Source organism: Ruditapes philippinarum, unplaced genomic scaffold (assembly GCF_026571515.1).
Source record: "Ruditapes philippinarum isolate M1 unplaced genomic scaffold, ASM2657151v2 ctg1383_1_1_1_1, whole genome shotgun sequence".
In the NCBI taxonomy this organism is placed as follows: Eukaryota; Metazoa; Mollusca; class Bivalvia; order Venerida; family Veneridae; genus Ruditapes; species Ruditapes philippinarum.
The window spans coordinates 44,996-63,513 of NW_026856195.1; the positions used below are offsets into that span (position 1 = coordinate 44,996).

The 18,518-nt window shown below is 31.2% G+C and overlaps 1 protein-coding gene across 5 annotated transcripts in view; it reads right to left on the reverse strand.

Annotated features, from left to right (window-relative positions):
- Positions 1–18,518, reverse strand: part of LOC132745738 (dynein axonemal intermediate chain 4-like) — a 28,970-nt gene that overhangs the window by 1,246 nt on the left and 9,206 nt on the right. For 2 of the 5 annotated variants that reach the window (XM_060734704.1, XM_060734706.1), the window contains exons 7-24: positions 18,025–18,132; positions 17,219–17,288; positions 16,573–16,713; positions 14,851–14,871; positions 13,380–13,501; positions 12,510–12,612; positions 11,315–11,353; positions 8,437–8,582; positions 7,841–7,927; positions 7,132–7,209; positions 5,330–5,403; positions 4,806–4,960; positions 4,254–4,377; positions 3,676–3,763; positions 3,173–3,301; positions 2,717–2,814; positions 1,347–1,422; positions 571–654 (exon numbers count right to left, since the gene is read on the reverse strand). In XM_060734704.1, coding sequence (XP_060590687.1) covers positions 571–654; positions 1,347–1,422; positions 2,717–2,814; positions 3,173–3,301; positions 3,676–3,763; positions 4,254–4,377; positions 4,806–4,960; positions 5,330–5,403; positions 7,132–7,209; positions 7,841–7,927; positions 8,437–8,582; positions 11,315–11,353; positions 12,510–12,612; positions 13,380–13,501; positions 14,851–14,871; positions 16,573–16,713; positions 17,219–17,288; positions 18,025–18,132 — 1,743 coding nt within the window. The remainder of the gene's footprint in view (positions 1–570; positions 655–1,346; positions 1,423–2,716; positions 2,815–3,172; positions 3,302–3,675; positions 3,764–4,253; positions 4,378–4,805; positions 4,961–5,329; positions 5,404–7,131; positions 7,210–7,840; positions 7,928–8,436; positions 8,583–11,314; positions 11,354–12,509; positions 12,613–13,379; positions 13,502–14,850; positions 14,872–16,572; positions 16,714–17,218; positions 17,289–18,024; positions 18,133–18,518) is intronic. The other 3 variants (XM_060734707.1, XM_060734708.1, XM_060734705.1) reach the window with 2 other exon arrangements.

Below are 18,518 nucleotides of genomic sequence, written 5' to 3' on the forward strand. Positions count from 1 at the left end.
TTTCTAAAATTCTAAAATAACTTGTCCCCTTTTTTTCCAATCTCCCTTAAACATCATCACTATTGGGTATTCATTCCCCTAAGCAAACTTATAATTTCCAAAAAAAATTCCAATAACTTGTCCTGTTTTGTTTTTTTTCAATATCATCACAATTCTTTCCCCTTAACAATCTTAAAATTTCCTCATTTTTTCTTTCCCACACCAGAATCATCAGGATTCTCTCCCCTTAACTATCTTCCTAAAAGTTCCAAATTATTTGTCTCCCCTTATTTAATCTATGTTCAATATCATTACCATTCTCCACCCTTAACAATCTTCCCTTAAATTTTCACACTGTCTTTCATTACAATCTTTAAAAAATAACACAATTATTCACCATCCATATTCAATCTTTTAAAAATATCATAATCATTTCTCTCCCACTTGCAAACAATTAAAATTTTCAGAAAAAATCCAGTCACTCAAAAAATGAAAGACCAATCACCTGACATAAAAACCTGATTATTCTATGCTTAAAATAAAAGCATGGTAAATGTTGGACGTGTCTTAGAATGGATTTAGTTAGCAAACCTGTTTGTCTTGTGGCAAAGGCGCAGGCATTGATCTAAGCTGTAACACTGTAACCTGACCCTCACTATCCCCAACTAATAAACACTGGAAATATATATTAATGAAAACTTATCAACAACTATATTACACAAACAGAGAAAAATGATAAAATGTAAAGATTCTATATTGATCAAACTTGCAAAATTACTTAAAAGTTGACATATAATGCTGTCAACTTTTTTTGTTTATTGGTTGGTTTTACATCACACCAACATTGTTTATATGGAGACAACTTTCCACTAGCGGAGGAAGACCTTATGTGCCCCTCTGTGCATTATTTCAGGCTAGGACAGGCACCTGAGTAGAACCACCAATGTTCAATGAGCCAGCTGGGTAGCTTCCTCACAAGGAAGAATCCAAAGTCCTAAGAAGATTCAAAACCACAGCTGTGAGGGACAAATGGTTTAGAGGTAACAACCTTAGCAACTAAGCCATGGAGACCCATTTTATATACAAAGTTCAGTTGTAGTTAGGTTTTTTACTGAAAATAACACAAATGATTTGTTATATTCATTTGAAATGTGCACCCCCATCCCCCCACTGGAAACAATGTTTTGCTAGATAATAGATTATCAAGTTAAATATAGTATATATGTTACTGTAAACAAAAATACTTTGAATTTTTTTTTTTTTTTTTTTTTTTTACATTTGATCTACCTAACAAACTTTCCAGGATATCTATAGTAATTATGAGTTAAATATATTTATGTATATAATAACAATACTGCGATACTTACATCCGAGTTCTTTGAGAATGTGACAGAGGTCTGTTTGGCACCAGAAGTTGGGTTATTTACTATGATTGGATCCAAACTAAATAAAGATAAATGATTTTTTAAAAACCAATTCTTCCTTTATAAATATAGCATAAAATGAATGTGTTAAAAAGTTGCATATTTGGAAACAATGAAGAAAAACAACAATAAATATTTTAAGAATTGACAAATTTATCTTGTCTTTATTCTTTTCTGGTTTGCTTATGTTTGTTAACTTCCACCATCATAACAATTTTGTTGATGTTAGATTTTAAAGTATTACCATCCTAATGCATTACGTCCGCATTGAAGAGTATTCAAAAAGGCTAGAACTACTGTTAACTACATTGAAAAAGAGGGCCGTGGGTTCAATCCCCAGAAGGGTCAACTTTTTTTTTCTTTCTTTTTTTCTTTTAACATTTTTTATGTATCTCTCATGTCCCACTTGGAAAGAAAAAATTGTTTAATTTTGATTTCTTTTAATTTATATAGGTAATTTATTGGCTAAATTATGCTAAATCTAGTAATAAATACATGTATGGTACCTGATATTTTCAAAGTGTAATAAAATCAAAACTAGACGGTAAAAGTATTTCATATTTTACAAGATCAACCAATATACTTCTTTAAAATTTAGGGAAACTTTGCAAACAGGCACTCATTTGGGTAAATTTTAAGGTTTTTTTTAAATTAGGCTCCCTAAGTAGGAAAATGGTCAGACACATGGTAAAAAATGGGTGGGGTAAGGGTAACATTTTTATACAGATTTCATAAATTTTAAGTAGAAACCATAATTTTGTTAAGTGGATTGTTAGCTGAATGGTACTATTTGTTTCTTACCAAAAATTAATGGGAAAACATTAACAGATTATTTAAAGGTTCCTCATTTCTAAAAAAGGGCCCTCATAACATACTAGCTTGACTTCAGAAAAGTGGCCATAACTTGATTTCCGTACGGTAAACTTTGTTTAAATTGTGCATACAGGTGTACTTTAAGGTATATATCTGACCTATGATGTCAATTTTTTAGTTCCTTATAGTGCCCATTAGGGTAATAATAATACTTTAAACCGCATCAACATTTGAATGGACATGTTGCAACTTTCCAGCTTTACTGATTAGAACCACAGATGTTATGTGAAAGAATTCAAAGTTCCTGGTAAGTTTCAATTCCACAGCAGTTAGGGGAAACTTCTTTGATGGCTGATATCCAACCAAGCTGTTGTTTCCTTGAGCAAGAAATTTTGCATTCGTTGCTCAGTACTGGTTGATTCCAGGAACGGATTAGACAGCGTTTCTACAAGTTTTAAGCTTCCAACACAATCAAACTAAAATATATAATAACAACTTACGTGCTAATATTAAGATCCCAGACTTCTACAGAGCCTTCATTAACACAGGCAAACACTGTTGAAGAATTTGGTGACCAGGCAATATCATAGACTGGTTTCTGAAAAATATTCCAACTCAATATATACAATGTACCAGGTATTGTTTTTTCTACAAACAATATTTATTATAAAATTATGAAGTTATTTGTTACCACCTTCTTACAACTTTGGCTGACTTTTGTTATTTCTAGTACAATATGGATTTGATACAGATTTTTTGGACTTTGAAAAGATTTGATAGATTTTTTGGACTAAAAATAAAAATGAGGCTTGACAGAGTACAATATGGATTTGATATGGACTTTTTCGGACATGGTGCAAATGCTGGATGGTCATCTTGTAAAATGTGAACACAATATTGTTATGTACATTGAATGAATCAAGTACAAAAATTATGATATAAATACTGGTACCTACCGTGGAAGAGAAGAAGTTCAATACAGGTCTAGGTTTGTCCTGATGCCATAATCTGATGCTCCAATCTGCACTACAACTTAAAAATACATCGGGTACAAATGGTGACCATACAATACCATATACAGGTCCCTGTCAATTAGAAAATATACAATGTATTGTGTATCAGGTATCATAGGAGAGTTATAACGCTACAGACTTTATTTGGTATAACACTGGACATATACTAAATTTATCAAGTGAAATAACAATTTATCAATCATGGTAAGAAATCTTAGACAAGATTATACATTTATGTTTATAACTAAAAAATATACAAATTCATATAAATATACTGTCAGAAGATTACTTTAGATTGAACAGAAAAAAATGTCAGCATCAAATAAATTGATTAATACTGATCAGTAAGAGGAAAATAATTATAATTAAATTAATTAAAAGTTAGTTTTACAAAAAAAATGAAAAACCCAAAAAGTGATAAACAGTTATTCAAACTTTACACTTACAGTGTGTCCAAAATAACTTTCAAGAAACTGTTCATTATATGAACATGAACATCTGTGTATGTGACCATCTTCAGTTCCAGCTAAATAACTGAAATAATAATAAAAACATACAAGATATACATTGTAATAGGAGAATTCATAACAATACGAAGAATTCATAACAATTAGAAGAATTCATTAAAATACGAAGAATTCACAACAATTCAAGATATGCATATACATTATAATCTAAGTCTTTATCTATTTGGTTTGGTTTTAAGTTGCCAACAACACTGTAAAGATCAAATGCTTAACTAGAGGAGGAGGACTTCAGGGTGTCATTCTGTACATTATTTCAGGCATAACCAGGTAGTTATCTATGTAGAACCATGCACTTTTCCTAAGCTACCTTTAGAGCTTCATCACATGAAAGAATTCAAATAAACCAATAGGCTCTATCTTAAAGAGATACATTTTGTGATTTTTAATTCATATTCAATTAGTTTTATATATATAATATATACTATAACTAATTTTTTTACCCTCTGTAGTATCAAGTACATATACATAACAGGTATCACATGAAGATTTGAACTTACATGTTAGCATCGCGTGTATTAAAGTCAAAACTAAGACCTCCTGCATGGCGTGAAATAAATGCTTCCCCTTTCTTCTCCTTCTTACCACCCATTCTTGTAGGCATTTTCTTTAGTCTCATTAAATCTATAATAGGTACAAGACATGTATAACAAAAGTACCAATTATATTAATATAAAGTTTCTCAATCACATGAATAAAGTTTTAATTAAATGTCTTTGACAAAAAAAATGTGCCTTTTTCACAATATGTCCATGGTATGGGTACTAATACTGCAAAATCATTATTATTCATGGGGCACTAACTTTCATGGGTTTTTTTTGTATGTCAATCAACAAATTTAAGATCCAACTAAATTTTATCTCCACAAATATGTCATACATTGTCATATTTTTTTATCTTGAGGAATTAAAGCAAATTCTCATATATTCCAAAGGGAAAATAAGAGAAATATATTAACCTTCATGTTGTTTTTAAAAGAGAAGATTTATATCAACAAAATCACAAAAGTTACCCAAATTAATTATTAAACATAAATTTAAAGCAAAATTTACCATAACATTCAAAGCCTTTCCTAATAGACCACTGACACACTCTGCCGTCAGTAGAGATGGAGACTAACACCTCAGCTGATTCTTCTCCTGAACCTCTTTCTTTCTCTATCCACTTGATCTGCCATACTGGTGCCGTATGCTTACCAGGTGATAAACTGTATAGAAAGATATAAAATGTACCATACTTACAAAATACCAAGTCACCAATGAAAATTAACTTTAAATATCTGGAAAAAGTGATCCCTCGAAAGCATTAAAATCAGCAAAATAACATGGAAATTGCAGACTAATTTTGATTGGGTCTGTACAATAGGGATAATGAAAAAAGTGCAACATCCAGAACGCCCCCCTAGCACTAGCTTGAGCGTTTACTCAATTTTTAACACTTACAGTGCTAGACATTCTCAAAGTTTTGTAATTTGAATTAATAACTTCATAGATAATACAAATAAACAACATCATATGGTCTGACGATAAATATCTTTACTACATTGTATTTACAATCAAATTTGTTATTTACTTACAAGTTATCTAAGATAGGTTCATCTGTTGAATGTCTAACATTGTACACGGCTACACCTCCATCATATAGACCAACCTGTAGTCAACATAAAACATGTAAATTTCACTGGATAGTAAAAATCAACAAATAACTGTCATTTTACATGTACAATAATTCATTTGATATATAGCACCCACAACTGCAGACAAACATGTGTTTCACAGGAAAGTTTAAAATAATTAATTTTGGTGAAAAAATAAAATCAATAACCCAAAAACATGTTAAAATGCTATTTACAGAAATGAGCTACATGTAAACTTGTCTCTGGACTGTAACTTAATTAAGATCTGTAATTTCACTTTGTTTCATTGTTTTTGAAAATGATTTAAAACTAGAAATGTGTCATCATGCCACGGATGCCCCCCGCATGCAGCCACAATTTCAGATGGTGCATTAATTATTTTTTTCATTTTAAGTTCAAAGCCCTTAAAACTTTTCAATGTTAACACAAACCATTTTCATACAATGTTCAAGGCACTGAAATTATTCAGTCTTAACCTTTTAAAAATAGCATATTGAATATTTGTAGCCAAAATAATGGCTAAAAGTATGAGTGCTGAAACTGCCAAAAAATCATCAAACCATGACCAAATTCCAACTTGACCTGTCTATTCCTTTGACATATCCATATGTCAAATTTAAGTTAGATAATGAACAGAAAATGTAAATTTCATATTATTTTCAAAGTGAATGGGGCATTACTTTGCCAAAAATCATTGAACCATGACCAAATTCGAACTTGGCCTGGGAATTCCAAAAACATATCCATATGACAAATTTGAGTTGAATGTGTTGTACCATCGGCGAGATAATAAACGGAAACTGAAAATTTCATATTACTTTCAAATTGAAAGGGGCATAACTCTGCCAAAAATCATTGAACCATGACCAAATTTGAACTTGACCTGTATTTTCTCATGACATATCCATGTCAAGTTTGAGTTGAATGTATTGTACCGTTGGGGAGATAATGAACGGAAACTGAAAATTTCATATTATTTTCAAAGTAAAAGGGGCATAACTCTGCCAAAAATCATCAAACCATGACCAAATTCGAACTTGACCTGTATTTTCTCATGACATATCCATATGTCAAGTTTGAGTTTAATGTGTTGTACTGTTGGGGAGATAATGAACGGAAACTGAAATCTCATATTATTTTCAAAGTAAAAGGGGCATAACTCTGCCAAAAATCATCGAACCATGACCAAATTCAAACTTGACCTGTATTTTCTCATGACATATACATATCTGAAATTTTAATTGAATGTGTGCAACCGTTCTTAAGATAATGAACGGAAACTGATGATGACGGAATGACAGAATGACGGAAGGACGGAAGGATGGAAGGACGGAAGGACGGAAGGATGGAAGGACGGAATGACGGAACAGGGTAACACTATATGCCCCGGCCATTACATGGCGGGGGCATAAAAATAGCTTTGACAAATATATATATTTCCTAAGAGGCATATATTATGTACTACAATCGTAGATTCCTCGAGTTGCAAGAGTCAAATCTGCATTGAAATCGTACATAATTATATATGTCTTTAATAGATTAAGTTTTATAACACAGTGCATTTCTAGAATCTTCATGTGTGTAGCCTTCCCTTTTACAGCTCTAACAAAATGTCTTATATCAAGCATTTTTTTCAAAATTTGATTATATTCTTTTGTTTTACAATTGCACACATATCAAATTAACCTCCCAAAATCAAAGGTCTTATAACAAAATTTAAAAAAAAAAAGTATTATACATACAGCAAGAAGGCTTGGATTAACCCTGGAGAAGTCTGCTGCCGTCACACCTTCCTTACATGTGTACACACGTTCTGGAAACTGTAAACAAAGAAATATATGATAAACTTGTACTATACATGTATCTTATAATGAACTTTCTAAAATGCTTAGAATTATTTAATTTTAATTGTGCTTAGTAAAGTTTTATAACAATATGAACATAAAGGTGTGTCAAGAGTTGATGAATAAGACGTGTTCAAAATCAAGCAATCAAATGCTAAAAATTTAGACAGAAATCCATTATTTGTGCTAAAAATAGACACAAAAGCATGACAACCCTTATATCATTGACATGGTAGAAGGTTACCACTTTTTTGATCTCAAAATTGGGCAAATACTAGCATAGCTCCATAAAATAAGTAAGAACTGTCCAGGGAGCAGTGGAAGAGCGTTTTGAACAAATTAGAGTCTGAGATTAGAATAATTAAGACCAGATCTGACAGTACAAAACAGCGCAATTACTGAAATTCTTTTATCCCCTTTTCTCCTCTACACATGATGGAACAGGGAAAACTGGCCTGTATATAAAGAAAAATTTCACATAAATAGCCTGCCCAGGAATGATGCGGTGTCTGAACTGTGCTCTGGTAAATTTCAATGTGGCTTACTGCTGTTATCAAGAGTGGAAACTATCAACACCACCACAAAAATATATAAAGTGATAACGCACCTCTGGATTTTTGAGAGACCAACACATCAGCAACCCTTCCTTCTGATTGGAGAACTCAAACTGGCCATATCCTACTGCTACCAAATCCTGAAATACATATGCACAGTTTTTTTTATATACATTTTATTAGACTTATACTGTAAAAAAACAAACCTTCTTCTCAAAGATAAAACATATCCTGTATGAGTTTTATACATCCTCTATTAACAGGCAATGACCATTATTGTTATTCAGAACTCTAATGGAAAAAAATGAGTTTCAAGTTTGTAATGATAAGTAAAAAAATAATAACTTTATTAAATAATAATCTGCAGTATGCGAGTAAGAGAAAACATTCTTAAACATAAGCCATAATAATGTCACATTTAGTCATGAAATATTTAACAAGTTATAAAGCAAAAACAAAACAAATTGCCATACAAACAGTTTTCAACCATAACAAGCTTATTGAACGTATAAAGTTCATTCTGTTATCCATATAGATTGGAGTTTGTGTTCTTCAGCATAGTATAAAATTTTAAAAAGAATTATTAAATTATATTTATGCTATTTCATATTAACAAATGTTACGCTTAAAAGAAAATCAAAGAACTGACGGGATTGGACTTGTTCCAGGACAGGCAGCTGACATTTCTACCTTGTGTTCCTTTACAGGTGTACGACCAAAGACGATCAAAATTTGGTCCTACATCACCAGATACCGCTAACTGCTGTGTCGCGGCACTCAAATCTTGATCAATATCTGTAATATAACATTTATAAGATAAAGTTTTATTCTTAAACTGCAATAAATATATACACATATTTATAGAACACTAAAGCATAGCAGCATAATAGTTGGTATAATATATGCAAGTATGTCCATGCTAACGCATACCAACAGAACGAATGCACTAAATTGGTACGTAAAAAGAGGCCTGAAGTTCCTGTTACTAGCACCTTTAATATTAGCAACAGATGATCAGGTGCCAATTTAAAAGTCTATTCATGTTTGTTTATTAATCCAATTGATTATCTGAATCAATTTGGTGGCTATAGCCCCTGGACACCCGATACAAGGACCCCCATTTGCTTCAATCCCTAAAGGCTGCCATTTTTGATTTTCAGACATGCGCAATAAGCGCACACCAGTTAAGTGCATCCTTCCACATTTAACATATGTATATTTTTATCTGGAATATACAAAATAATAAAGCACTTTTATTAATTATAAAACACTCATGATTGATAGCTTATGTAAATATGCTATGAAAAAGCAAAGTATTAAAATATTGAAGCATACAATTTTATATATAAAAAGCTATATACATGTATTCAGTTTCATAAACATATCAAAATGTGGAGTTGTGATCCTACATGGATAAAAACAGTAATTCTCTTGCCAGATATCTGAGGTTATTAACCCTTACCACCCTAAATATCTCATATAAAATTGTCATTCTTTCAGTCTGGACAAGACCATTATTCATTTTTAGGGAAATTTTCAATATCTACAGATTAAATAGCAAACAGTTCATAATCAGACGGCAAAATGACAGATGATATCAACATTTTAAAATACTGCACATTTGGAGTGCCTCTTTTCATTGGATAATCATGATGTTCATAAAAACTATGTAAGCTGCTGTCAGTTTATTATGAAATTTCTTTCTTTTTTTTAATGAAGGAAGTTTCCTGTTTCTCAAATTCACCTAACAGATTCTCCTGACAGGTTCTTGGCTGTATATAAATGCAGCAGTTCAGGTTATATATGCAAAAAAGCTTTAAATACCCTTCAAAAATCTTTATAGATTATAGTATACATGTGTTTTCACAAATAAATTCAAATTACACTCTTACCAAGAAATCTTTATTTGCCCATATAATTAATTTACTGGTAGGCAGGTGGCAAATGTTTGAATGATAATTCATGTCATTTATTTTTACTAATATATACATGTATATTAAATAATTGTTATGCACAAAGTTAAATACTTCATAAGTATGAAGTTAATTAAAACATGCATTTGTAACTGTAAAATCATTATTATTCGTGGAGAACTAATTTTCGTGCTTTTGCGTGGATTTAGGTCATTTCAAAAAATTTAAGATCCAAAGAAATTTCATTTCGGCTGCTGTAAGATTATTTTTCATCACAATTTAACATTCAACTTTTTGGAAAAATAAACAGTCCACAAATTTAAGAACTTATGAAAATGTTCTTTGTGACAAAACCACGAAATTTCATGCCCATGAAATTAAGTGAATTCACACAATATCATATGTCTACTACCTAAAGAAAGTAATGGAGAAAAGAACATATCATGCAGTGCTGAGATTATCAGTGAAAGATTGAAGATTACAGGGCTGGAAAATTCCACTAATGTCCGCAAATTATGGCAAGAAGGACTAAGGAATTTTTGCATATGGCTGTCATGCAGGACGTGCAAGATTTTTGTAATCAACAAGAAATCCAAATAAAATTTCTATTAACGAAACCTGTCAAATATGTCATCTGATATAAGTTTATTTGAAATTGTAAAATAAATGTACACGAAAAGTCTTAATCATTATGTTGTCTGTGCTTATCAAGTATCTATCATACAAAAGTTTTCATAATTAAGATAACCTTTGTTTGAGCACAAGACAGGACAGGAAGCAACCTTACAGGACAAGCAAGTTTTTTGCTAACTAAACTTGCCCTGCAAGACAAGTCAATTTCTGAAAATTTTCCAGCCCTTGATTATTTTACACAAGGTAGAAAATAAAACGTACATGTATAATCACTTAGTTACAATCTATAAGAATGGTACTACTCCAGTGGTACAACCTTCTTTCTATACATACTTATCAAAACTAGATCTAGGTGCATGCAAATATTAATTTCATATATACATTGTATATTCAAGTTTTTCTTTCTCACATTAATTAATGATCTGATTTGCCTTTTTTCTTTCTTTTTTTTATTGCGTTTTACGTCACACCTGAGTAGAACCACAGATGTTCCGTTCCCTAAGTTTAAGCTGGATAGCTTTCTCATATGAAAGAATCACAAGACCCTTTCAAGGCTCAAACCTGTAGTGGTGAGTGGCAAGTGGTTTAGAGTAAACAACATTAACCGCTTGGCCATGGATGCGGCTCTCATTTGCCTTTAGTTTATGATAACTTATAGCTGTTTTGAAAATATTCATTGAACACTTTAAATTCACGGTGACTAAAAAAATAGTGCTACATCAGTAAACTTTAAATAAAAGATGTCAAAATGAGGATGGTAAAAAGGGTCACGCTATTTATAAATTTAAAGGAAGACAACTCCTCCGGAGTAACTCCTGGAAAAAAGAGCTAAGGGAGAATACTCACAATTAAAGATTAAATTAGGTAATATATTTTAAACAAAAAGTAACAGTAAGCACACAACAACACAAGATAAACACACAGTTGCTAAGTGAAGTGGGTGGGGTATGTGTCAAAATCTAAAGTGGCACACAATATTACCCGGCACTGAAATCGGGGCGCTCTCCTCCGATTCATTTCCTAGCAAGTTGACAAACAGACATGTGAACATACACATGCATCAGCAGTGATATATACATTTAGGTGTGGTACAATATAATAATACATGCGTGTAGCATAATATATATACGGTAAGGGAAAAAAGTGTTTGTTTATGTAATTATATATTGTGACAATGGTAAAGATAAACAAAAAAAATTTATTTACAATGTGATAAAGCCTAAGTTGTAAGCATTAATTAGTCAACGCAGTATAAGGTATAAATAAAATCTTATAACTAATAATTTTCTCCTTAAACAAAATAAAATATAACAATGTTTTAAATTATTTTACACAAAATAGGACTTCAGTATTTCAAATTAATCGTAACACATTTACTTTTGTAAATCTGCTATTAATCAGCCTAGTAAATCTACTATTTATAAAAATAAACTGGTTACAGTCATAGATAAGCATAATATAAAAAAATTTAAAGCTATGATGAAAGATTATGGTTAATTTGAACCATTTAAAGCGACAAGTGAAGTTTTGATCATATATTTTAAGTAATTTTCTTTTAAATAATCTTTAGCATGTGTTTAGATAAAAAATGCCTTATAAACTAGCAATAAATTACGTCTAATTAGTTCTAATAGTTACTTCTAATAGTATGAATTGATTAAATATTAACAAATTTTGTTTAATATATCATTTTGATGCTTAAGATTCATTTTCAGCAGTACTTCAGTCACAATACAAGTGGCTATTTTATGTTTTCCTGAAATCTTTACAACATCTAACCTGTTAATGATTGTTGTTTCTAAACTTAACAAAAGTGAATCTCTTATAATCCTAAATAACATAACACTTTTTGTAAAAATTGTCAAGTAGAAAATGGCTGAATAGGGTTTTCAACAGAACCTTATGATCTTAAAAACCATATATAAAGACATAAGCCATTAGTGGCTTAGGGTACGGTAATTACTATAATTACTTATATCACTAAAAACTGAAAAAATAACATCTATTTTTCTGTATGTATTTAAAAAAGTATTGTATAAAAGTTATTTTCAAGTTCATGGTCAAATGTGAAATATATATGGGTACAACACTGTTACTATAAAAGTGAAATCTTAAATAATAAAACCATCATATCCGTAGACTAGCAGTAACGATATATTGACACAATAATATTTACCATTGACAATGTTGAATCCTCTATATAAAGCCTGTTTGCCCTGGTAACTGTTCAGGTTAATAACTCTCTCCATAACAAACAGATCTGTCTTAAAACTCTCCGACTGTAAAAGTAAAACAGTGAATGAAAACAATTATCAAGTTACATGCACTTTCAAGTTGAAAAGGAAGTTACTTTATAGAATTATTACATAGACACAGTGAAAAAAGTACTTTTTTGAATTTATTTTGTAAATTTACTTAATATTCACTAGAAATGTGTCCACAGGACACGGATTCCCCCATTTTATGGACAGTCGACAGTGCTGACAGCAGTCAAAGCCTGGTTGAAGACCAGACAATGACAAAACTAAGCAGAAGCATAAACACGGAGAAAAAAACAACCTTCATTGTCAACGTGCTAAAATGCAATATAAATCAAATTCTAAATGTATGCTGGTGGCTTGGCCAAGTGGTTACAAGTCAGTCTAGTAATCTCAAGATTGCTGGCTATTCGGGTTAAAACCCCAAGTTGTTGTTTTCATGAGCAAGAAACTTACAGTTAGTACTTGTTGGTTCCAGGAACAGATTCAATAGTGTTTTAATTAGCTTATAGCCTCCAACCCAATTAATCTAAAGTGAAATTAACTGTATGATGAATAACTTTTACAAAAATTACAATGATCCTGTAAGTGAAAAACAATGATTCACAATCAACAACTTATACATTTATATGATAAATTTAAATAATCAACAGACATAGTAACCTTATTTATTGCCCAAGTTTTCTGGGAGAATGTTGCTGATTATCGGATCTTTGTACTTAAATCATCAACTTTTACTCCTTAAAATGGGCAAATAACCTAAATACACGTATTGTGGTTAATTATACCTGAAGTATTTTGTCTTCATCTATTGCAGTGGCTTCAGTAGGAACAGATGACACTCCAGTCTCTCTGCTTGCAAAGACACTTTCTGATCCAGCAAACGAGGAGGTAAATGTGGCTCTACTATCTATAAATAGTAACAAGAAAATATGATCAAAAACTAATTTGGAACGCTCAGTTATTTGTTAGAACAATCAGCTAAACCTACTTAAAATTCAAATAAATAGTTGTGAATTGTGATCCCACATAAATTGTCTACATATAGAATAGTGGATTCAGAATCACTATAGAATAGTGGATTCAGAAACACAATAAAGGTCCCAAACACTGTGCAACTATATATGATTTTAAAAAAACTTTGAAACAAACATGAAATAAATGGCATACTAAATCACAAGAAGATTATATTGCCATAGAAATACACTGTTTACAAACCAATCAAAGATGTTGTCCGTCAATAGTCACCGATATATTAACATGTCATTGTAAAATACCTTGTTTGAAAGAAATAAAGAAAATTGGGCAATTCATACCAGCTCATAATTTTTATTAATATGTTTATGTGTTAAGAATTCACTTGTCCATGTAGTTCATTTTCACACCAACACAAACAAATCTGACATGTTCAGTTTCACAAAAACACTAAATAATTCATCATACATTTTCAATTTTACATGGACACACAATGCTCGTTGTTACACACATTCAGATTCACACCAACATATAAATGTTGACAATGTTCTACTTCACACCAACCCAAAAATATCAGACTTGTTCAGTTTTACAGCAACACAAAATGTCAAACATGTTCAGTTCTTCAAGCAAGACTTAAATGTTATTTTTTTATTCTGTGATAACATAAATTCCACAACCTTTTATAGGCAAAATATAGTGCTTTTCTGTAATATAGAGCATCGAAATACAAGGTTATCTGATTTAGCATTGCCGCAGAGAACAAATCAGGCTGCAGAGTGTTTTGATATTCTTTCTAATTTGTATCATAGCCAAAATGAAAACATTTTCACTGTCACCCTAGAAAAAGTGTCACCTATCTAAGAGCATTTTCCATTTTTATCCCTGACGGACACTGCGTAACTGGAGTGTGAGTAACTAATACCTAAATTCCAGTTGCACTGTGGGTACATGATTTTTCTTTAACATATTTCCAAGGAAAAGGTCTCCAAACTAAGATACAATAACATATAACTTTTGGTATAAAACAATTCTTTAGTACTGTTACACATATAATTATACAAAATTAGGTACTACATCTATACGCATATAAAACAAATACATTTTTCAACACAAACTTTGTAAACAGTCACTTAAGTTTGAAGTTATGGTACAGCCTTCTTGCAGTTTTAATCAAACATTTTAAACATGTTAAAACAATATTCAACGAAGACACTATCACCATGTGTAAAGGTTATACAGTTACAAAAAGCTCATGCAAGTTTGATAGTGCATTCAACATACCTTTCGCTACCTTACCCTTGGCTAATATAGAGAAATAAAAACGATTTCAAACTTTACAATAAACGCATTCATCATGCATAATACAGAGTACGTAAAAACCGCGTCTACATGTTGAGGGTTGACTGCAAAACTGTCTTTTTTATTTCATGTAAGTAAAAAAGTTATGCGGTCAACCCTCGATGTATGTCTTTCATTTCCATTTGTGTTATAAGAAAGCAAGTTTTGATAAATTCTTAAAATTCACTAACATGTAGTGAATGTCTTCATTTTTACAAAGTAAAGGGTAATAACTCAGCTGGTTTAGTTTTAACTAAATAAAGGGCTATAACTCTTTTTGATGTTACAATGAAAACAAAGATGCACAACATCTCCTCCCAATTAATATTTGTGTAAAGTATTGTAATATTTTCTCTCATTTACTTATGGCATACTCTGGCTTTTCTTATCCAATATAAAAATGTTAGCTTGACAGTTATAGCTCAATTATTCTTTTAAAAGTAAAATTGAAAACTAAGAAAAAATTTATAGATAAAAAAAGTTCAGAAAACTTATTTTAAGAACATCATACAAAAATTGATTCATATCAACTTAGGGAGATATTCTTATTATTCGTACTTGACTTTATATGTTAACATTTGATTCTATACATTAACATTTGATTCTATATGTAAACATTTGACTTGATACATTTTTATAACTTACAGAAATGTTCTTTTTGTTCACATTTGATTGTATATGTATACATATGATTCTTTATGGTTTTATAAAGAAATAATAAAAATATATAATACAAAAACAGAGAAATTATATATATATGACATAATGCTACATGCTATAATGCCTATATACATGCATAATGAAAAATACTTATAAACATTACTTAATATGCAAGTTACAGAATTTGTAATATATTAATTTTTATTTCATACAAGTTATATAATAAGTTTTAACTGTGTTACCTATGTATAAGTGACTTTCAAAAATGTTAGTGTTGCGATATCCTATTAAAAGTTAAATAAAATAGATACATGTAACTTTTTTCAAATGAAATGAACAATGATATAAAGTACAACATTTTTGCATAAAAAACCCTACTCTACAGTTTATGACATAATTACACAACATCATGAGTACCTGGAGTTGTCTCCCTTGTTATGCAATCTTGTAAAACACATTAATGTTACATAATTATTGTTTATTTGGCTTTAATAACCCCGATTTTTAACACACATCTTGTCAAATTTCAGCAATCGATCCATCTAACCAGCTTAATGATATATATATATATATAATAATTGGTATGAAACAATGGTCTGGTCCCTTGTGGCTAAGGGGTATTCTTAAACGGATGAGGCATATGAATTGCAGTCTTCGTTTTTCCCTGCGTGATCGTTAGAGGCGACTAAATGGGTTCGATATAACTAAAGTCATAGCAAGTGAGGTAGTTTTTACCCCTTGTGTTTTGATCCCTTGTGTTACTTTGAAGTTCATAACATCATCTTTCCTGTTTCCGCACAGTATGACTTATACTGTGTTGGTGCACCATAAAATCAAACAAACCAAACCAAACCATATGGTCTGCATCTAGATTAATATACCTTTAATTAACTTAAATTAAAAAATATGGCAACAATATTCAAAGAGAAAGTATTGAGATAACAATTTTCATCTTTCCGTATGCAAAAATAACAATAACAAGATAAAACTGAGAAAATATAATACCTATTCTAACAGAGGCAGCGCTTTTTTCTCTGACAGTAGTATCTAGAGGATCAGTAGTATCAGGTTTGGCCTCTTCTGCCCCTTCTTTAGGACTTCCTGGCCGAGAGATAGTACCTTCTTCATCATTTTCATCTGATTTACCTTTAGGAATGTATAAATAAAGCTCAAACAAAATTTGAATATACATTGTCCATTTCTTTGTATTGGTTTTAATGCCAATTTTATTTAAACACATTTCCATCATATCTCAGTGGTGGATCTACCGCACTGGCATTTTTTACACAATCAGGAAAATACTTCATTCATCTTTTGAGTTTAATTCAATATTCATTAAAAAACAAACTAGCATTTGAGCCGTGTCACGACAAAACCAACATAATGGGTTTGCGACCAGCATGGATCCAGACCAGCCTGCGCATCCGCGCAGTCTGATCAGGATCCATGCTGTTCGCTATCAGTTTCTCTTCTTGTAAAAGGGTTGGTAAGCGAACAGCATGGATCCTGATCAGACTGCGCGGATGTGCAGGCTGGTCTGGATCCATGCTGGTCGCAAAAGCACTATGTTGGTTTTGTCGTGACAAGGCTCATTTTTGTCTTTCAATCTAATGTTTTTAATTTCACCAAAAGAAATATGAGGAAAACATACCCTTAGTATCTTTGTCAATCTGTTCATAAGTATCATACATGTCCCAAGTTGTAGCATTTATTCCCATCTCCTGTAAAATAAAACAAAATTCCATATAACCTTTTTCCATATTAATTAATATGCAGATCTTTCATATAAATGTCTGAGTTGTAGTTGTTATTGACCCATGAACAAAACATAAATGGGAAAGATATTTAGCAATGTTTTTTTAAACAGTAAAAAACTCATAAATTTTCTTGTTGATTTCTTTACATTTGTGTCAATTTCTTTACAATTTCTTTGCATTTGTATCAATTTCTTTACAATTTCTTTGTTTTCTTTACAACTTCTTTACATTTTTGTCAATTTCTTTTCATTTTAACATAATTATAATAGAAAATAAATGTTTTCGAAATTTCAGCCAAATCATTAATTTCCCTTCGGAAGTAAAGTTTGGTTCATAACTTTCTATCCAAACAGATTTATTAAGATCTACCGAAATCATTTTCATTTTGCATAAATTATATCTTAAATGGACTTGTCCCATCCTTCAATCTGGACAAAACCATTCATTATTTTTGAGGAAAAGGTCAAAATAAAAAGACTTCAATAAGCATTAGGTTGCTTCCAGTCTAATCCTTTTCTTGTTTTGATTGTAAATATCATGTATGTAAATATGCTTATGTGAGAAAGAATAAAATATGTTTAAACCAAAATAAAAACTGAATTAATAGCAAACAGTGACGACCATGTACAGCTGATCTTGGGCTGCACTGGTTGCGTGTGTATATAATATGTTTCAATGGCCTGTACATGAAATTACTTACAGTATATCCAATCTTGCTTGTCTGTACAAGTTTACATTTCTGTGGTTCATTAAAAGTGTTCATACCCCTCTCAGCATACCTGTCATTGCCTTGTTTGTTCTTCACAAGCTGAAATATGTAAGATAGATTAAACATTTAACCTATACCACATTTAACCTTTAAGTGGCGGCATGGCCGAGTGGTTAACACGTCAGACTAGTAATCTAATGATTGCTAGCGGCAGGAGTTCAAACCCCATCAGGGGCAAGTCGTTGTTTCCTTGAGCAAGAAACTTTACACTCATTGCCTCACTGTATTTGTCATTTTTTTCAGAATATTAGAATATATTTCAAAATTGTACTGACTGAATAGCTACCAGTGCAGACCATGATCAGATGGCACAGATGTGTGGGCTGATCTTGGTCTGCACTGGATGGGTAGATTCTGTAGCCATCAGCTGATAAACAGTTGAACACATGATTATGGGCATTCAGTAGGATCACTGTCTGTTTCTT